The sequence below is a fragment of the Arvicola amphibius genome, chromosome 6, assembly GCF_903992535.2.
Source record: "Arvicola amphibius chromosome 6, mArvAmp1.2, whole genome shotgun sequence".
Taxonomy (NCBI): Eukaryota; Metazoa; Chordata; class Mammalia; order Rodentia; family Cricetidae; genus Arvicola; species Arvicola amphibius.
In genome coordinates this window covers 106717994-106740397 of record NC_052052.2, presented here as the reverse complement: position 1 = coordinate 106740397, position 22404 = coordinate 106717994, and the positions used below count along the sequence as shown (strand labels likewise).

The following is a 22404-nucleotide window of genomic DNA, read 5'->3' as shown; positions in this document are numbered from 1 at the left end:
TTAACTCGGAATTTTTAAATCTAGTGAGTTAAATGCATGTGGTCCATTCAAGAATCTGTCTATTTATTTGACAAATAGTTATTAAGTGCCAAGACTTATGCTTCCAACCATGTACAAAACATAAAGCCCTTTATTTCCTGGACCTTCAAGTTAGGCAAAAGTGGTGGCTGTTATCCGCAGAACCACACAAATGAGTACGTATCACTGCTCAAGGAATGACCAAGGAACCTCATCGAGGCTGGGGACTCGGATCAGGAGCCCAGGTGCAGAATTCTTCAGAGAATTTATATTTGAGATTGGAAGATGAATAACAATTTAACAGACAAAAAAAATAAAACAGGAATGAATGGAGCTAGAAGAACATTAAAAAAATAACCCACATGAAGGTACCCTGGTACCCCAGAGAAACTCATCACCATACAACACTCCAAGGGGAAGAAGCACAATAGATTTGACAGGCCTGGGAAACATGAGGCAGCAATGTTTTGCACAAAACCTCCAACAAGAAGGGGTTCTAAAAACAACGACAGCAGACTACGGTGTCAAATAAACAAACGAAAGAAACCTGCCTTAAGTTTGTCCTAACCAATAAGCGGCTGCAGAACAGAGGGGTTTGGTTTGCTCTGTTTTTAAGGTACAAGACAACTATGTAGCCACAAAGGTACAGAAAGTAAAACAGCTCATGAACAAGATCTAATTGAACTAATTCAGCAAAACCAAAACCCCTCATTTTTAATCCCTTGGAAAAAAGTAAATTTAGACTCGATGTAATTTCTTTTGATGCTTCAGTATGGAATGGGGGTGAAAGATGAAACTGAGATTTTCATCATAGAGAAAAATAAACAAAAGTATTTTAACCAACACCTTATAACATGAGTGTTTATGAAACTTCATTTTTAAGTAGTAAAGAGGAGCAGACACAATTTTCAGAGTTTAAAACTGAAACGGGCAAGACAGGCAGTTTCCTCGCCATGGGACAAGATTTGGTGTGCAGTAGTGCTCCTTTTCTTTTTCAAATTGATAGGTATGGTACATGTGCACATAGTATGTATGTATTACAACCTGTACATGCACATGCGCCCATGTGTGTGCATGAAGGAACATGCATGCCACAATACGTATATGAAAACAAGAAGACACCAGGTGTCCGTCTACACAATGTCTCTTGCATACAGCACCATATGCCAGGCCAGCTCACCCATCCTGTCTCTGCCTCCCATCTCACCATAGGAGCGCTGGGATTACAGGTGTGCATTAGCACCATGGGAACACTGGGATTACAGGTGTGCATTAGCACCATGGGAACGCTGGGATTACAGGTGTGCATTAGCACCATAGGAGTGCTGGGATTATAGGTGTGCATTAGCACCACATGAATGCTGGGATAACAGGTGTGCATTAACAATCCAGTTTATTGATGAGCATTAACACATCCATGAGTGCTGGGGATCCAAACTCAGGCCCTCACGCTTGCATGGCAAGAACATTACCCACTGAGCCATTTCCACAGCCCTCCCACAGTTTAGTTTATATTTTAAAAAGTGAGAGGGAAAAAGGGAGATGGGGAGCTGAGAATGGAGGGAGAGGGAGAGAGAGCATGAGCAAGACTGACGGCGTTCACAACTCAAGACTGACGGTGTTCACAACTCAAGACTGACGGCTTTCACAACTCAAGATTGATGGTGTTCACAACTCAAGACTGACGGCGTTCACGACTCACCTTAAATACTTCCATTGGAAGAGGAGACTCTGCAGCAAGAACTAGGGATTTTTCCAGAGCACATTTCCACTCAGAAGTCATCTTCAGAGGATAGAGTTCTGTAGCAACAGCAAACCACAAAGAGTTTAAGGACTGTAATTCTGTTAGTTGGTTCTTTAAACGTTAACTTCCTCTGCTTCTAGGGTACCACAGCGCTCAGCAAGTGGCAGGGCTCACACTTCCCCATAAGCAGTCACCTGCTAAAGGGGTTCTCTGAAATTAAAGACCAGCTTGGGATTCTGCTATCAGAAATGGAGACTACTTCACAGGGCTCTTCCTCAGGGAACATCTGTATGTGTTCTGTTGGTCTGTAACTGATTTAATGGCATGAATCACATCAGCAAGACCTTCCATCATCTAGAGCCATGATTCTATGCATCACCTGAAATGTCCTCCCACTGACAGAACTCACTCTTTGGTAAATTCCTAACCTCTGAATAGCTCAGTTACCATAGCACTTTCCCCTGCTAAGTTCACACACACACACACACACACACACACACACACACACACACACACACCACACAGATGTGTAAGTCAGAAAAATTAAAAGGTAAGTTAAAATTTACAAACCAAGTTTTATATTTATACTTGAAACGTTCCTAACATACCACATGCCACCCATATTTTCCCCCCGGGCATTGGAGGAGGGGGAAGATTTACACACATAGAGGTCATACAGTCTGCGTGCAAAATTAAAAGAAAAAAAAAGGTTGAGCACTGTCTTCATGTATTTCTGAAACTGTAGGGGAGTTATGGCCTGATCCCAACAGATTTAAGACCTTATCAAAACAGGATTTGTGGAAACTCTCACTGGAAGTAGATGTGTTTATATCGTCCCTATATCAACCCTCACTGCCTCAGACAGACTGTGGGGATATGAATATGAATTTAAGCATACTTAAAAGGCAACATTAAACCTTTGGGCCATATTTTTAATTTCTTGCATGTCTGCTTTTGAGCATAAAGCCATATATTTGGATTCCTACAGCTTCTAAACTCGCCTTGAGCTCGAAGCCCCCCCCCCCGTTTTAGCAGTTTATTTAGTACTTGTGGGGGTATAATTATAATTGGTGAAAGACTGTACAGACTTAGCCAAGTTACCAACACTGCTGTCTTCAAACAAAGGTTGACTTTAGACACAGCATCTTCTATTTGTCTAATATTCTTTCTAGCATTTCATATAGAACTTTCTACTTCTAGCAAAAATTTTTCCCCTAATCTGGCATTTTTATGTAGAACAAAAATATGATTCTCCTTAGTAGTGGCTTCCTTCCTTTGATGCTATGCACTCACACTGTGAGCTGCACAAACCCTTCCGTCCTTCCTGAAGTTGCTCTTGCCGGGTATTTTGTCACAGCAATGAGAAAGGCAACTAACACCGATGGGGTCTAGCACCATGGCAAGACACTCTTTTCTGCAAAGGGAAGACTCAGTATGGACAGCCTTCTCTATCACCGGTGAAGACGAAACACCTCCATGATACAATACACAGAGAACAATGTCCCCTGTGTGTTTTAGCAGACAGAGCCACCCTGGGTACACCAGCGAATTTATGAACAATAAACAGGTCTATTAAAAGGACATAAAACATGTTCTCAAAATGACCTGCACTGCAGGGAATTTAACAGTGTTCAGCAGACTCCATTTACTGGTCGTGGGAAGTCGTAAACAATTAAAAAGATGGCCCTCGCCCGTCTGTCACCAGGAGCCTAGAAGGAAGTAAGGAAATCTCCCTTCATGCAAAAGTTAAGAATGTCCTGGTAGAAAGCTCTGCAGAAAGCAACAACGCATAAACATACAATCAAATAAATGGAGGCCTTGTGGAATGGTCCCTTCGGATATCCAGGTACCACAGTGAACCTGTTCCTTCTTCCTCCCCTGAGTCCATACCAGTGAGGAAAGATTGAGCAATGGTTACTAAGAGACAGGAAATGTTGGAAAATGTTATGAATTGAATCTGTGTCCTCCTGAATTTCTGTGTAGAACCTGAACTCTCCAGAGAAACATTTTGGAGAAAAAGCTTTAGAAGGTGATGAGGGTTAAGAGGGGTATGGTGGGATGGCCCTTTAAAAGAATTCATGTGCTCTAATGAACTCCATGAAGGCCAACGAGAAGGTAGCCATAAGCCAGGGAGCCCTCACCAGATCCCTAGACAAGCTGGCACTCTTAGCTTTCCAGACTTCGGAACTGCGACACAATAAATGTCCACTGTTTAAGCAACCCAGGCTGTGGTGTTTTGTTTGGGCAATGTACAAAAATGATTTTGAACATACCAGCTCTTCTGAAAACAGAAACAATTTAGGCATTTCAGTTCTATCCCAAAATTTCCTGATTCCAGGATCTACCTAAATGTTTGAAAGGGTTGATTTCTTCTTGGAAGAAGAAATCAACATGAGAGAGGTTTAAAAAAGTCTAGAGTTAGAGCCGGGCGGTGGTGGCGCACGCCTTTAATCCCAGCACTCGGGAGGCAGAGGCAGGCGGATCTCTGTGAGTTCGAGGCCAGCCTGGTCTACAAGAGCTAGTTCCAGGACAGGCTCTAGAAACTACAGGGAAACCCTGTCTCGAAAAACAAAAAAACAACAAAAAAAAAATTCTAGAGTTAGAAAAGGATAGAATTTTATTTCCTTAGCTTCCATAAGACCAAAACATATACCATATCTTCTAAACCTCTATAGCCAAGGAAGCAAGTGTGCTTCTTAACCTACCCCTGACTTCACAACCTTCTCAGAAAACAAAGGCTAGTCACAATACTCTGACCATGGTTTAAATCACCATGGTGTCAATCCTTTGATGTATCTTATACATGCTGCACAACTGCGTAATTGTTCCTATACTGCAGGGTGGGGTGCCTTCCTTTGCTTTCTCTGTGCTCCCAAGCACCAGGGATCAGGCAATGGAAAGCCCCACAATGCTAGGTCCTCAGAAGGAGAAAGTATTAAAATGCAGTACCTTTCCTAGAATTTCCAACGAACAACGTTCCAGCCATTTCTTTTTACCTATTTTTATTCCTTCTGCTCATATTGAACAGTCGAGGAAGAAAGTGTCTTTTGAAAAGTAAAAGAAGGAAGTACCACTAAGTGAAGAGTTGGGATTATTTACAGCGTTGATGATGACGTTGGAGAAAAGGCATGGCAAAGGGAATCTCGCAGGCAGGGACAGCTTCCACAGCCTTCCTCTCAACGCACACGTGCAGTCTACTGTGTTTCCCCTAATGCTACCTCTGCACCGCTCCACTCCCCTCCCTCAGTTTTTAATGCTGGTAAATTTGTGTTGGTTTATTAGTGTCTGGGAAAAGAAGAATCAGCCTCATATTTTCTATACTGTCTGAAATTTTATTCACAATGCCATTTTAGTTCAAGAAATGGTGCTACCATTTAAGTGGCACAAAGTACCCTGGGATTTGAAATTAATTTACACAAATCTAACATATCAGGTTCTGCTCCCATGTGTAAAATAGGAGTAATAATTGCCTCTTTCCTCGGGGGTATCATTTCACTGACTGAGGTAAGAGAATCCAGTTTTCACCTTGTAACTACTATATTTGAGTGACATTTTGCCTTCTACTTTCTCTCTCCCCTACACAACCATTCATGCCAACACTTTAAATGTTGGAGAAATAACCTCTTGACAAACCACTCGCCCCGTCTTTAGACAAACTCATGAGCTCTTCTGTGAAATCCACATTATGTTCAGAAAATTCTAAGACAGATAAGCATGATTTACGTATGCATTGTAAAGACAGAGAATCATCAAAAGTGAGAAGACTCATAAGCAAATGTTTCTTAAAGGGAGATTTTTTTCCGCTCCAGCTTTCAAGGTTTAGTCCCGGGATTTTACAGGAAAAAAGACAGAACAAAGAAGGCAAGGAGCAACTGGAAACTCTGTGCATTACTATAAATCCTAGCACTGGCAAGGATAAGTTCCTTCTAGAATTTATAAAGCAATTAGGCACTGGGCTGAGATTTACACAGCCACCTTTCCCCACAAGTAAATTTTTCCTGCCAGGTTATGAATCCCCAGGCAAACTTGAGCTCAATCTTTTCTCCCAGCGTGGACAAGACCTTTGTTTGTTATCACCCCAAATGCTTAAGGTATAAAAGGATTTCTTGGCTGCTTCTCAAAACGTCGACAACAACAATGTGGTTATTATAAAACACCAGGTTACACGTCTATCCGCCTGTCAGACTTAACACAGATGCAAATACGCGGGGTCCAGAACCAGGAAACGTTCCACGATAAAAGCCCTTGAGTGACAGATAAAGTAAATATAGCTTCTCGCTTTCGTGTACACAAGACTCACACTGGCAACCAACCTAGGAGCGATTTTATTAATGAAGCCATGCACTAGTACTTGCTCTAAATAAACCTGTAAAGCTGACCACAGAGTAAAATTCTATCAGAAAGAAATATTTCTTCCTTGGCATTAACAAAGTGACATTTTTGATCTAGGTTTTTTTCATCAAAATGCTGGTAAGAGTAGCACAGGCCAGCAGAGGCGGTGAGACACACTGGGCCTAGGACCTGGGAACTCCGATTGCAACATTCAGGCTATTCCCTGCAAGCTCCAGGGGGCCATGGGGAAGCAGTTTAATCTCAATCACAATTCTGTCATTGGCTGTAGAAAGAGAGTCACACCAAACATGCACCACATTTTTGGAATCAAAATAAACAACATGACAGATGTAGAATCACCTGGAACATAACAAATACTTAAGATTGGCCATTCTGTAAATATGAGATTTCTGAGTGATCTATCAGAAGGCAGAATGCATATCCAATTAAGCCTATGAAAAGTCATGTGCAAGTACACTTGATGCTACCTGGTAACCTGACAGGGCAAAGGGCAAACAGATTAATCCTCTCATTGCTGTTTCCTTGTCAAAATGAATTACATAATCATAAGCAGGTGTTATGGAATTTGTATGGATGCATGTATAGAAAAAGAGATAAATGACATAGGTAAATGACAGATAGGTGGGTGGACGATGGATGGATAGATGACAGACATGAATGGATAGTGTATAGCACAACGAAGTAACTAGAAAGGTAGCAGGGTGGAGAATGGAAGTATGGATGAATCTGGACAAATGAACGGGCACAGATGGATGTACGGCTGCATGAGAGGTAAGTGGAGGGTGGGGAACTGGATGAATGTGGGTAGATGAATGGGAAACGGACTGATGGATAGAACGAAAAAAGAGAAGAGAGGAATGAATGATATACAGAGGACAGATCTGCTTAAAGGGATGAATAGTTACATACATGGTGGGCAGGAGGAAAGATGGGCAGATGAATGTGGACAGAAGAATGCGTGGGTAAATGAACAGAAAACAGGCATTAGCAGAAAGACGGGCAGGGAAACAGATGGTGGAATATGCTCCCAAGGCTATAACAATCCTAAGGAATGGAGAGACCATGCTCGGGTCCCCATCTATCAGCCATCTCATTTCCTGAGCCAGTGATACCACAGGGAGCGGACCTGCTTCCTGAGGCTACCACACCATGTTCTCCTTATGACCAGCATCTTGGATTTTCATCTCTGCACCAAAGATTCTGAAGTGAACACACTTAAAATCCACACTCTGGCATGGAAGAGACACATCGGTGCATGCGCTCCATGACACACCCACAGGAGTCGGCTACCTCAAGCACGTCACAGGGGAAAAGCGTCAGCTCTTACCTGAAGGTGGATCCATTCTGTATTTATTCTCTTGACACCAACCAACTGGTCGAAGTCTGTAATCCAAGTAAAACAACCACTGGTCATAGGATTCAGTGTCCTCCAATCCCACATAGCGAAGGCGTAATCTTCCTCCGACATTTTCAATCACACTAACTATCCAGTACTGAAAGGGGTTCTGAGAGTCCTGAAGCTCTATTAAGGAATCAACTGTAATGAGGTCTATAGGGCCTTTCCCTCGCAGAGGCTGTTTAAACAGAAGCAAAACTCCGTATTTTAAACTTGATTTTAAGGTTCTCATGGAAACAGATGACAGCAGAAGATAATATTTTTCTCACACCATCATCCAAGCTACTGCCAAACAGTCTGGCATCACCCCGCCCCGCCCCCCATCCTTGGTTCAACCATCACCCCCACACATACCCGCTCCCCTTTCCTCCCTCACACGCATCCACAAGCCAACATCATTTCCCAACAACAAAAATCACAAGTAAATAGAAAATAACAGTTTATGCTAGTATTTTATCAAACAACTTATCCTTCCCAAATAAAATTGCATTTGTTAGAAATTAATACATTTCTAAATAGAATTATACTTATATGCACCCAGGGCTAAAACAACCAACAACAAAAGGTCTATTTTTTTAAATTGACAGATGTTATCTAACGTAGTGCTATAAATTTATACCATGACTCCTTTTGAGAGAAGGTCACCTTACAGTGCCATCAACCAGCAGACCGAACCTTGTCATATACGGATTAAGTGAATAAGTGCAGGTGTGTACATGTGACGTGTCTAATATATGTTTGTGTTCAGTTACATTCAACTTCTCAGTGTGGGGTGGAGGCATGTGGATAGCGCAGATGCACAGGCCTGCGCATGTGTGGAGGCCAGAGGACACCCTCACGTGCTGTTTCTCAGCCATCATCAACTGTTTGGACTCCTGTTAACTAGGCTGGCTAGCCAGTGGCTCCCAGGGACCTGCCTCCCTCTGTTTCCCAAGTGCTGAGATTATAAGCTCAGGCATCTTTTGTTTTCATTTTAATATCTGTCTATATTAAGTGAAGTTAGTTCCTCTACTACATTACCCGGGCATTGGTTTGGAAAACCTGTAAGTACTGCCCCTTCTGAAGAGGAACTTTCTTGGCACATGAAGAGAGTAATTACTACTTAACCTGGTAATTGGTTTGGGATAATTTAAGTGCTGCCTTTCATGGGCCCTTTGGCATGTGAAGAGTGTCTGCTTAGCCAGCTGCTTAGGCAAACATGTTTAACAATTAACACAGTAAGGCGACTTCCCCCTCTGAAAACATGAGTCATCATCATTGCAGTCTTGTAACCCAGTGGGCAAAATCAGCCATTAAGATAAACACATCAAGCAAAAAACCATCACAGAACACTTGTGAACACTATATAACATGGTCGTTGTCTTAAGTATTACTACCATTGCCAAGGAAGAAAATCAAGGTTAAAAATAGTAACAATAATAACAACAACAATAGTAACAACAATGAAAATCGACATCTTATTCCCAGGCATTCACGTAGGGCTCCCCTTTCCTAGGGTACCCTTGAGACAGAGTTGGTAATTGAATAATTACATATGACACCCTGCCTTTGTCTTCCTGCTCAAGTACATATAAGAATTGTTAATGTTTCATTATAAGGTTTTCAAACAAACCATCAAGACTCAAGATTAAACTACTCCGCTTCCATGCCTAAACACTGCCTTAGCCACAGTGCAGTACAGTCAGCCATGTCTGCTCTCCTTTTATGGAGAAAGCTAACCAATAGTCTTAGGTAACACATATGCGTGAGATCATGGGCGTTATTATGCACCCAAGATGAACAACTCCTGTTGCTGTTTATTAATGGGCTCCAGGAAACTTCAGGAAGCACATAAATATGCTTAGTCATCACCTGCCAAAAAGTCATCCTACAAGATAAGGCTTAAGGGTAATGGGAAGACATCCGGGTACATAATTGTAAAATGCACTCGAACAGAGAAAACTTCCCATTTATTGATTACAACACAGGAAAACATCAGTCAATACCACTCAGATCCATCACCTGTGCAAATCAGTAAGGAACAGGAAGTTAGGCTGTGAGAATAAAAACACGTGCGTCTACATGTATCCACAGAAGGATATATGCAAATGTACCATTAGGTTTGCAATCACAGGACCAGAATGCTTCGGGGCTATAATAGATGAATAATAGCAATACATACGCCTTCCAGAAGGCTTGCAGGTGCCGTCCGTGAACCAGTCAAATCACGTATGAGGAATTCTGTCCAGTCTGTGTACTTCTCTTTGATTGCTAACAAAACAAGGGAGAGAACAAAACACTTCAACACATCAGTGGAGTATCAAACAATCAGAAGCCACTTAAGTGATCTGTACGTCAAGACTACTTCAAGATTTTTCTGAATTTTGTGCCTGAAGATTAAGTAAAGAATAATGAAAATACAGTCACGTATCTTTTATCAAGTACGGACAGGATACCTACCACACCCCTGGACATCTAGAAGGGAAAGAGCCTGTGTCCCTTAGGATTTACACCTAGTGTGACACCTGTCACAAGCAACAATGGCGACATAGCAGCGGTTTGGGAAATGCCAAGAGAAAATGGTCAAGGAGAGCTGGAGCATCAGAGGCCCATTTCTCAGAGGGAAAACAAAACCAGGCCCTGAACTATGTAACAGGTTTCTGGGGTAGGAGGAAAAGGGGGCTTTGCAAGAAAGAAAGGGTGTATGGTAAGGAGAGTGATGGCATGAACGGGAGGAGGGGTGGGAGGGCTCTGGGTAAGCACACTTCCCTGTAAATGGCGTTCAGTGACAGCTGAACACATCGGCTCACACATTTCAGAAACTGGAGGTCTCCGTGTGAGAGCAATCCTGCAAGACTATGAATGTCCGAGTGCAAACAAAGATTATAAAAGAAGGAAAATGGATGCTTCTCTGTCTAGGTACAAAAGCCTAGGCTGGCCGGGCGGCGGTGGCGCACGCCTTTAATCCCAGCACTCGGGAGGCAGAGGCAGGCGGATCTCTGTGAGTTCGAGACCAGCCTGGTCTACAAGAGCTGGTTCCAGGACAGGCTCCAAAGCTACAGAGAAACCCTGTCTCGAAAAACCAAAAAAAAAAAAAAAAAAAAAAAAAAAAAAAAAAAAAAAAAAAAAGCCTAGGCTGGAAAACAAGGCAGACGGCACTGCAAACATGAAAGGAAAGCATTCGAGAGATTATCTGAAAAAGGCAGGCGGGACAGAGAGAGGGGTGGCTCGCTCTGTACAATGCTTGCCGTGAAAGCATGAGGACTTAAGTTCCATCTCCAGAACCACTGAAAGGAAAGGAAAGGGGAGGGGAGGGGAGGGACGGGGAGGGAAGGGGAGGGGAGGGGAGGGGAGGGGAGGGGAGGGAAGGGGAGGGGAGGAGAAAGTCAGTTATGGTGGCATGTGCTTGTCATCTCAGCACTGGGGAGGTGGGCTGCTGTTCTTGCAGAGGACCCCAGGTGTGTTCCCAGCACACATACTGGGCAGGTCACAACTGAAGTCCAGCTCCCGTGGATCCAACAACCTCTTCTACCCTATTGGCACTCATAGATGTCCACACACACATACACTTAAGTTTAAAAATAAACAGGTATTCTTTAAAGTTTTCAACAGTCCTAACAAACCTGGCATCCGCATGGGGTTCAGCGGCACCCCATCTTTACCCATCATAAACATGGACCTCATGCAGCGGTTGCTCAGTCCCCATAAAGGATCAAGTTCCAAAGGGGAAAAAAATCACCTAAGATGCTCCCACCACATACAAAGATGGAAAGTACAGTTCTGTGTGCCACAGCAGCTTCTCAGGCCCACCCTCCAAATTTATAATAGCTTTTTCCTTATTTTAAACATGTACACTCGTATATTGAAAATTCATATATTGATATGTGGAAAAAAACTATACGTGTTCTGTTGCCATCAGTAAAAATAATAATAATCATTTCTCAGTGCTATAGTAGTTTTCTTCTTGTTGTTGTTTTATTTTTTTTTTTTCGAGACAGGGTTTCTCTGTAGCTTTGGAGCCTGTCCTGGAACTAGCTCTTGTAGACCAAGCTGGCCTCAAACTCAAAGAGATCCACCTGTCTCTGCCTCTCAAGTGCTGGCATGAAAGGCGTGTGCCGCCACCACCCGGCACTATAGTAGTTTTTTAAAAATAATTTGATTCTTCTTTTATTCTCGCAGTGATGACTGCTTGAACCCAGAGCCTCAAAAATGCTCAACAAGTGTCCAGCCACTAAGCTACAATCGCAGTCGACAATGCTTTTCATAAAATTAGCCCTCCTGCACGGCTGAGGTAACTAAGACCAGAAGACACACACAGTAAATTAACTGCTATTTGCCTTGTGCTTCGCACACGAAGACCTCTCATTGACGCTGTTTTCCTCCTCTCCAGAGGCTGTTCCTAACTAACTCTTGCTCTTACAGAATAAACTAGAAAAAAATCAGTCGCAAGCCTCCAGAAATCCAGGAGTCATATATCAAGGGATATTTCCACCACGATCTGCAACGCTCCTAATTGTGTATAAATAGATAATCGGTCCTAGGCAGGACGAATACCAGAAAAGCATCTGCCTATTCAAATAAGTCAAGATTAGGACAAAATATAGAACTGTATTTGGAAATACAGATTTTGAAACATATCATAACACCAATAAAGCAATAAGGGGTCCTCTGTTGTTGTTTTTCCCTCCGCTTAGGGGCTGCACCTGAATCTACTGATATTTTAACCACCATCTGCGACCTGTGGCCCCAGGGTCAGTGTCCTGTCACTCAGTCTGGTGGGATTTCTGGCCCCACTGTCACCAGTTCGCCCACTGCCACCAAATGTACTTTATAACTAAGTCTGTATCGCTCTATTTACCAGTAAAGACTCAGCCATCAGATATGGGGGTGAAAACCTGCTATCTCAAAGAGGCCAAGAAGCAACCAGCGAATCTTCCTTTTTAGCTGGAGACCCATCAAGAGAACATTTGTCCAACCATCCCAAACCAAAAAAGACTGCCAATCTCCAAGTCCCTCCTCACTCCTTCCAGTATGTCTCCCTATCCATCTTCCTGGCCCTATGGCTGACTCCTGTCAACTAGTTTCTGGCTCTGACCACCCCCATTCAAGGCTGATTTTATTAACACATTCGCAAGTTCACAGCACAATCGAATATCCCACAACACTGTGCTTTACAGAATTTTGTCTGTGTCCAACAGGAAACAATCCATTTTCCTCTTAAGGTCATTCAATAAGCATGTAGTCCAAGTTAGCACTTAAGTTAAAATTCTAAAGTATGCAAACACATAATGAAGACACAGACAGTTGTGGTATCCTGGGTACTACAGAAAGGGTAGCCATGGAGATAGTCATGTGAGCCCTGAGCTTACCGAAGTCTTCAGACTCTCCCTTACCATGTTTCCACAAAACATTTAGAAGGGATCCTGAATATCCAGGATAGTGTCCTCTAGGGGAAACACATCTGTAGCCTACAGAAATGCACTGACAGTCTTAAGTAAAAATGGTGGTAAAACAATTCTCAGGAACCTTCCACATTAAAAAAAAAAAAAAGTTTCCATCAACATTCAGCCTTCAAAGTTCTAAATTTTCAAACAAAAAGACAACCCTATCCTCATTAACCCCACCATGGTTGGTCATGGATCTAGGGAATACCCCATGGCTTGCCCTCTGGCCTCCACAGACACGGGTAGGTACATCTGTGCTAAACACACACAAACATACTCACATACAAAATGAGAAAATATGTGAACAAATAAATGCCCATAACATAAAACTAAATATAACAAATTTACAAATTCCACTCAACTGCACATGCTTTAAGCAATTTCCGATATGGATACATTATAAAAGAATTCCAGTGCCCTGGGGAATCCCTTAGAATGCACTGCAGTGGAAGTTGATTGACATCGTTTCTTGTGTCCACTTACACTGCAACTAGCAAGGTTAATATTATAAATGTTTATTTAAGAAGTGTGTGAGTGCAAGAAAATTTGCACAGGAAAGGCAGTTAAATATCTACCATGTTATTTAGGGGGTTTTGTAGTGATTTTTTTGTTTGTGTTTTCTCAAATAAAGCTTGCCTCAAGACCAGAGTGCAGAGCTAAACCACCAGAGGCCAGGGAGTGGTGGCACACACCTTTAACCCCAGGACTTGAGAGACAGAGGCAGAGGGATCTCTTGTTAGTTCAAGGCCACCCTGGACCACACAAGACTGAATCTGTCTAAACGAGAAACAGAGCTTCCACAAATCCCAGCACTGCCACATCTTTAACCCCAGCACTATGAGGTGGAGACAGGAGTGATACGGCTGGGCGGAGAGAGGCACACAAGGCAGGAGGAGACAGGTCAGTGCAGTCTGAGATCACCCCTGGAGTCTGAGTGTGCAGTCTGAGGACAAGATCGCCCCTTCGGTCTGAGCGTTAGGAGAGGTAAAGGTCTCTCTAGTGCTGGCCACACTGCTTCTCTGATCCTTCAGCTTTCGCCCCCTAATATCTTGAGTCTGGGTTTTATTTATTAAGACCAATTAGGATTTGTCCCACACGGTTTCCTTCCCATGGAAGTCCTGTCATGAAGTCTGTAACCTGCTCTGCACTACCTACAGCACCCATGTGCTGTAAGGCGGGAGAGAAATGATCAGGGGCTGCAGGCCAAGGCTATGTAATTCCAGCTGAAAGAAATCCCAGCAGGACTTGTCAGTCGCCAACCTATGTTTCCATACATGGAAAGTCCTAGAAATCTATAGGAGGTAGATAGTTAAAATCTTTACATTTTATGTTTTCATGTGTGTGCTTGTATAAGACTGTGTTTGTGTATGTGACCATGTATGAGTGTATGAGTGTGTGTGTGTGTGTGTCTGTGTGTCTGTGTGTGTGTGTGTGTGTGTGTGTGTGTCTGCCTCTATGAGGATGCAGAAACACATTTGTACCTGTGTGGTGAGCCCAAAGGTCACCCCTGTGCTGACCTCAGGCATCACCCACTTCATTTCTAAGAGACAGTGTCTCTCACTGGTGGAGAACTCACCAGCTAGGATGGGCACCAAGATACCATCTTCACCTCTGCAGCACTGGGATTGCAAACCCCTGCCAGCACATCTGGCTTTTACTACGGATTGTGCGGACTGAACTGGAGTCTTCCTGCTATACCTCAGCACTTTGTGGACTGAATGGACACCCCTGCCTCTGTCAGAACTTTTTCAAAAGTTCTAGTCAGTTACACTACATAAACAGAAAACTTTTTATAAAATTAGAGGTTATATTCCACAAATGTGTCATTTGGGGAGGAACCGTCACTGTGACTCTGAGATACAGGAAACAGAAATACAGACTTTTGGGGAAGACATTTAGGGATGGCCCCAAATCACACAGCAGATTTCTTAGGATTAGAAAGCAATAAAAGGAGCAATACACAGGAGATTCCTGTCAGATTTCAGACTCCAGAGAAGCACTCCTACCGCAGATTTCAAACCCAACCAAGTGAATGTCATCACGGAGTTCAATGACATGTCGCGTCTTAAGAGTATCATCTTCTACAGAGCCTGGCCCAGGGGTCCAGCTGTCTTTTCAAACAGATGGGAAGGGGCCGTGGCAAGGGGGAGAGGTGTGTCACCTGGATTCACGATGGCTCTGCATCTTTTTTAACTTCCCATATAATAGCGCAAACTAGAGAATACCAACCACACCACGCCTTTCCACCCATCTGGGAGGCAGATAGAAGTCATGATGAAAAAAAAAGGTCCTTTTCATTTAAATATCCACTAGGTAACACAGAAGTGGTTTTGGACACTGGCCTGTCTCTTAGAGGTTAAGAAACACAGGCTATTTGGTTGATCTCCATGAACTACTTTTTCAGCTCACTTCCCACCAAGCCTTCTTTGAAGGTACCCCATGGACGATAATTTTAGTTAGAGATGGATTGCTCTTTAGTCTCTGGTGGATCTTTCCTTTTTTGGTAACAGATGATATTTTTCAAACCCCTTCATTAGGGTAATTCGGGAGTTTCCCCTGTCCTGTTCCCTGGGTCCTCTCTCACTCCTAGGGACCGTACTGTTTTCTTTCTCCATCTTCTTTCTTATGACAAAGGTTTTCCTGGGGTCTCTGCATGTCTGGAATGTGAGGCAAGAGAAGACCTAAAGAGACCTGGATTTTATTGTAAGTCTTTTGTCTAGGCATCACATGTATGCCTGGTACCCATGGAGGCCAGAAGAGGCTGTTGAATCTCTTGAGACTAGAATTATGGAGTTATAGACCATATGTACAAGGTTTTGAACCATAATGTATGTGCTGATAATTAAACCTGGGTCTTCTGGAAAAGCAGCCCACGCTCGAAACGCTCAGCAGCCTCTCCGGTCCTGAGAAGACTAAACTTTACACTAACAGCTTCGGCAGCAGCTTTTGACATATCAGAAAAGAATTTAATATTGACTTAGTTAAACAAAAGAGGTGGCGGTGCTGGATGAAAAATACGAACGCTTATCCGCACTAAGATCAGAACTACAGTAAGCTTTCCCGTGAAGACTTCTGAAGAGGAATCTGCATTGATATTTTCATATCTTATTCAAGTAAAACTGCTTTTACAAACAGGACAGACCTTCAAATGATTCAGCAGAATTGAAACGTTCACTGTATACCACATACAATGGCTGATCAGGTGAATAGGTTCAAATACTCTTAGCAGCGCCTGGTACCACAGGCCTATACTCCCAGCTGCTCGAGAGACTGGGGCAGGTAGATCCCAAAGATCAAGAGTGAGATCAAAGGCCAGCTGCAGTAACTTCTCAAGATCCTGTCTCAAATTAAAAATTGAAAAGAGGACGAGGGAAATAGGTCAGTAGTAGAGCCTTGGCTAGCACGCACAAATCCCTAGGTCCACTCTCTACTAACACACACACACACACAGAGAGAGGGGGGGGGGGGATTTATTTTGGCTCATGGTTAGAGTATAGTCCAATCATGTAAGGTGGGTAAGACAGCTGGTCACACTGTATCTGTGGGCTAGAAAAGGCCAGGCTATGGAACCTTAAGGTGACATCAGTGACCCCCTTTCAGTGAGGCTCCATCTCCTAAAAGATTCCACAGCCTCAAAACCACCACTCTAGCTGTGGACCAAGTTCAAGCACACAAACCAATTGGGGCCATTTTACATTCAAACCACAACTCCATCTATTCACATAGAGATTGTTAAAGGGAAGTTTTGGAAGAACTCTTCGAGATTCTTTCAGCTTGAGTACATGAGTAAACGTTCATGATCACAAAAGGAACAGCAAGCATCATTGTGTTCTAAAAAGTAGCTCTTCACAAGGCAGCATTTGAGAGCCACTATGGCAGTCACTGTGACGACTATAGGCCTTTCGTTCAATTCCAGGGCAGAGAAACTGGTGAATGGGAATGGGCATCTCACACAAGCCCAGGGCTAGAAGTTTAATGGGAACTTGGCTTGCTAAAGATTTTATTCTCCTAGGTCTCTTTTTCCTGTTCATATTTGACATAGTTCTTTCTGGAAAGTTGCTTTCTTTGATGGAACAAAAGAACTCCCATTCAAATACTTTCCAATGTTCTCCTAAGATAGGTTTTAAAAAGAAGAGGACTTACAAAAAGTTATCATTTACACGTCCTCTGCATAGCTCTGATGGGTTGTGACTGTCTCCTGTCAACAGTTTTCAAGTTGCTCTCTGTGATAGTTGATCCTGCTTGTCCACTTGACTGTGCCATGGCAGCCAGATATATGGTCAAATATAATTCTGGGTGTTTCTGTGAAGATGTGTTCTCAACTTCTAAAGCAGATTTTTTTATCTAATGGGAGTGGGCCCAATCCAATCATGTGAATGAATAAATTGTTGGGGCTGGGAAAATGGCTAGACAATAAAGCATTTGCTGTTTGAGTTTGGATCTCCAGCAGCCACACACACACACACACACACTCTCTCACTCACACACCACTGTGTGTAGCAGTGAGCATATGTAACCCTAGACCTGAGGAATTAGGGAGTAAGGCAGAAGGAAAGACAGTGGATCATGGGAGCTTGTTGGCCATTCGTTCTAGTCCTCTGGTGAGCTCCAAGTTCACTGAAAAATCAAATTGCAAAACACGAAGCAGAAAGTTATAGAGGAAAATATGCAATATCATGTATAGACCTTTAGTCTATACAGAGACAAACACACACACAGAGGTGATGGCGTGTGCACACAAACATATACAAGCACATATACAACACCTCAATGCAGGCATCAGATGAAAATGACTGAGTTTTCAGAGCAAAAGGAGTTTCCTAAAGAGGACTGGAGCGTCACGTGTAGTATGGGTTCTTCCTGGGGGCCTCAGAAGACACCCTTAGGTCTTCAACTGTCACTGTTTCCTAAGTCTCCAGCATCTTGGACTCCCCCGGCAGATTTATGACCCACAAGGTCTCCATAGTCTTAAGTGTGAGTGTGCGTGTGTGTGTATGTATGTGGTGTATAAGTGCAGGTGTGTCTACAGACATCCTATTGTTTATTTCCCTGGAGAACTCTGGATAATAACTGCTTTACTATCTCTGTTCTAAAAGCTCAGGGGACAAACAGAAAAGAACAAAAGTACTCACCGAAAGAGGAAAGAACAATGATACAGCACTCCTGCAAAGAGAACTCGTAAGAAACTTGAGACAGACCTGCCGCCTCTGAGAAAGCCACTTGATATAGGAAATGGTAGGTCTCTGACAGCCCTGCTGAGCTGGATGAAAGCTCCATCCCATATCAGCTGTGTGACATTAGGAAAAAAAAATAACCACCTAGCCTGGAGGTGTATGTTTTTACCTAGGAAACTGTATTTACATTATCAACCTGGCAGGGCTGTGGAGGTGTTAAACGTAATCACTTGTGAATGCAGGGTTTATGTGCTCAATGAGAAAGAGAGAGAGGAAGGGTAGGAGAGGGAGAGGGAGAGGGAGGGAGGGGGGAGGGGGAGAGAGAGAGAGAGAAAGAGAGAGAGGGAGGGAGGGAGGGAGGGAGGGAGGGAGGGAGGGAGGGAGGGAGGGAGAGAATTCTGAATAAGGCAGATAGATGATCAGGAGAAGGAAGGAGAGTGAGGAAAAGGAGGGTACATATGTCAGCAAAAACAATGGTAACATGACCGCACTCCCAAAATGATCTGTCGGAGGGAAATAAGCCAATTTTAGAAATTATTCAAAAGGAAGTTAACTAAGAAGCCACATTTTTAAATTTCAAAACTAAAGCCGGACAATTAACAAAGTCAAATCACTACTCCAAACAAGAAGAGGAAACGGAATTAGACAGTAGGTTGCTATGACTAGTACGTTCATTTGTGTGAGGACTACAGCCACATTCAACACGTCCCAGACTGCGGCCTTGGTCTACAAGTCACACGGAGAGGCTGTGGATGTAGCGCAGTTCACAGAATGACCGCCTAGCATGCAGGATGAGCTAGATTCAATTCCTAACATCACATAAACTGGGCACAGGATGAGTAAGAATCAGTGGTTCAAGTTTGCCTTTATCCACCTATGAGCCGAAGGCCAGCCTGGGTATCATGAGACCTTCCTTCAAAAAACAAAAGGAAACAAAGAATAAAGGTCATCTGGACACTTGTATATTGGTAAACAATGTTTACATACATTTCAGCAACACACACACTCACATATACACACACACTCACGGGCGCGCGCACCCTTCAGCTTTTAGCCTACACTCTGTCCCCTACTGGCTACTCCTCAACAAAGAAGCTCTCACTTCTGCCCAAAGATGGCCTCCACCTCAACTGAGGCAGGCAGATGTGGTCCCGAGTTACTCGTGGTTCTCTGTGCCACAGAACCCAGCTGCAAGACCCTATCACTCACCATGAATCTACTTTCCCCTTAACCGGTGATAGGTAGATGTTTTGTTCTTTCTTCAGAAAATAACTAGAAACTCGGCACAACATGGAAAGACCCGGTGTCTCAAGGAAAATATAACGGTCTTCATCTTCCTGGTTCTTCCCTTCGAACCAGGAGCCAGCATAATCCCTTTGTTGAGTCTCTGCCTAGAGTAGCAGTTCAAACCTAACCATGATGCTCTTCTCTTGTGCTCTGAACATTTTTAGTAACACATGGGAACCAAGACACGCCCTTTACACACGACCCTAGCCTCAGGTTACTGAGCAAGCATATTTGAACTTATAGGACTCTCCCTAACCAAATATCTAGCAGGCAGGCCAATTCTCTAATCCCAGACAATCCATTTCTAAAGCCTGTTTGACTGGGTTATTACATCCTGGTCTAAAGCAAATGTTATTAACTTGCGATCCATGACAGACTTCATGAAGTTCATGAGCCCATAAAATTGAATATAAGGCTGTGTGGATGTGTTCGTGCATGCATGCAAGCGTGTGTGCATGTGTAGGATTTTTATGTGCATGTTTGTATGTGGGTGTGAGAGTATGTACAAGTGTGTATTATGCATGTGGTGTGTGTGTGTGTGTGTGTGTGTGTGTGTGTGTGTGTGTGGAGACAAAGCACCACCACCTCCTTAGTTGGCATCAGGCTTCAGTGTTTTAGGTGACAACATCCCACAGCCTGGGGACTTGGAGGTATAAAGGAGGAAGGGAAGGTGGAAGCGGGCTGAACAGCAGAGTCCCCTCCTTCTCTCTGCCTCTTTATCCAGCAAACATGAGCAAATGAGGCCACGCTCCTGTAGGCACAGCTTCAAACTATCCCCACCTTTATGCTGTCCCTACGATGTTGGACCGCACCTCTTCAAACCATGAGCCAAATAAACCTTTTCCTCTCAACTTGCTTTATTTGGTCACAGAAAGGAACAATGTCATGAATCAGCAATAATGAGAAGGAGTATATTTGAGTGTTTAATAGGCTTTTTTGTACTATTTATTTTATTTTGTATTTTTTATATTATTTTTGACACGGAGTTACAGGTAGCACAGGCTGGCTCTGAATTCTTCATGTAGTCAAGCGCTACCGTCAACTCCTGATTCTCTGGCCACCATCCCCTGCATGTGCTCTCCTGGCAGGTGTATGCAGTGCTCAGGGGCCATCCCAAGGCTTCACGCACGCTACACAGAAAATCACTCTACCAACTGAGCCATATCCCCAAGCCTGAGCTCCATCTCTATATTTTTTCTCAATAAGTAAACAGGAAATTTCAAATGAGTAAAGCCCTAGGGGTTTGCTCTGTGTGACCCTTAAAACAAAGCAGAGATGCTGCAATAGTGCATCAAGAAATAGCACCGCGAAAGGCTCACACAAGAAATAGCACCGCGAAAGGCTCACACGAGGGCTAGGATACGGAAAAGAACACCAGTCCTGTCACCGAGTCATTTTTAACGTTGACTATAAATTCTGCCAGCTAAATCACATCAACAGAATTCACGTGGATTACTGCATGAGGCCCGTCTAGAAAAGGCCAGCTGTAATCAGAGCCATGAAAAATTCCCCAAGCTTTCTTCTATCAATTATGTTTGTAAAAAAAAAAAAAGAAGCTTTACCACTAGCAATTAGTTCTAAGCAATGAAATATAACAGATATTAACTGATGGTTTTCTTCTCGTTAACACTAAGACCAGACTAGATGAGATTTATAGCTAACGAACAAAACCAGCTGGTCTGCCTTAGAAGCGGCAATTCATCAGCTTCTGTGGCACAAACAATGTATGCCAGGTGAGGGAAGAAGAAAGCATTTCCTAATCACTTTGCAACTATTATTTCTTCAGCAAAGGAAAGATGTGGCAATTGAAGGTTTAAAACGACAAAAAAAAAATAAAAGAACCCAATAGGTCCCTATGAAGACATTTACTCTAAGTGCAACCTAGTAGCCACTTGTCCAAGAACCTAAGCTCATAGCAACTAAGCCCAGAGACCCCTACCGTGAGGCCAATGTCTCTGAAACTTTTGTCATTTAGGGCCAGATAATTCTTTGTTATTGCCAGGTGGCTGTTCTGTGTGCTACATATCCTTAGCAGTATCCTGAAACTCTCATATTAATGCCAGGAATATGTCCCCCTGTTGTGACAACAGAACTCGTCCCCAGGTAGTTTCAAACTACCTGCTAGTTTGTAACTAGGTGGCAAATCTTCCCCAACTGGAAACCAATGGTTCAGACCGAAAGCACTTGGAAAGCAGTTTCAAACATATATATTAACATAATGGTCTCACCATTCTCCAGCCAAATGCCACGAGTTTATTAAAGCTTTAGAAATGCCTCTCTAGGGCTGGAGAGAAGGCTCAGTTAGTAAAGGTTTGCCAGACCAGCATGAAGACCTGCTTTAAATTACAGTACCCATATAAAAAGCCTGGCACAGAAACATGTATCTCTAACCCCAGACTGGAGCAGACCTAGACGGAGGATCCCTGGGGGCTTGCAGACCAGGCAGTTTAGCTAAACCCATGAGTTTCATATTCAGGGAGAGACCCTATCTCAAAATACAAGGTGAAGTGCAGAGTAAGTGAAGAAGCTATCAGGCATCAATCTCTGGTCTCCATACAATACTCACACACAAGCGTGCGCTTGCACCTGCATTCACAAGTGCATACATGTATAAACATACACACCTCATACAGACACAGAAGAAATGCCTTTCCAACCATCACATATCGTAGGCCAGAAAAAAACACATGGGGAAAGAAGACTTGAACCAGGGAAAGGTCAGGAGCTGAGGACTCACAACCGCAAGCTGACTCTTCTGCAAATGGGCGACTGATCGGGCCCCATCATTAGAACACTTCAACGCCATGCATACACGTGCACTTCTGGCTCAAGGGAAAATGAGCACCATCCTAAACTCCCCATGGAAAGAAAGAGCCAGAAGACTATGGACAACATACTATCAGGTACTCAGGGCACTTTAATAAAGTAGGCAGTCCACTTTAATCTTCAACACTGAAGAACAGCGGTGATGAAGATTAAAGATGAACAGGACTGATGAACGGACGGGAT

General features: G+C 43.3%; 1 protein-coding gene across 4 annotated transcripts in view; it reads right to left on the bottom strand.

Moving 5' to 3' along the window:
• The window catches only part of Sfmbt2 (Scm like with four mbt domains 2), a 179664-nt gene that overhangs the window by 92086 nt on the left and 65174 nt on the right, over positions 1 to 22404 (bottom strand). For 3 of the 4 annotated variants that reach the window (XM_038333304.2, XM_038333306.2, XM_038333307.2), the window contains exons 5-7: positions 9673 to 9761; positions 7443 to 7689; positions 1721 to 1818 (exon numbers count right to left, since the gene is read on the bottom strand). In XM_038333304.2, the coding sequence (XP_038189232.1) occupies positions 1721 to 1818; positions 7443 to 7689; positions 9673 to 9761 (434 nt within the window). Of the gene's footprint in view, positions 1 to 1720; positions 1819 to 7442; positions 7690 to 9672; positions 9762 to 22404 lie in introns of those variants that run through there. The other variant, XM_038333308.2, reaches the window with a different exon arrangement.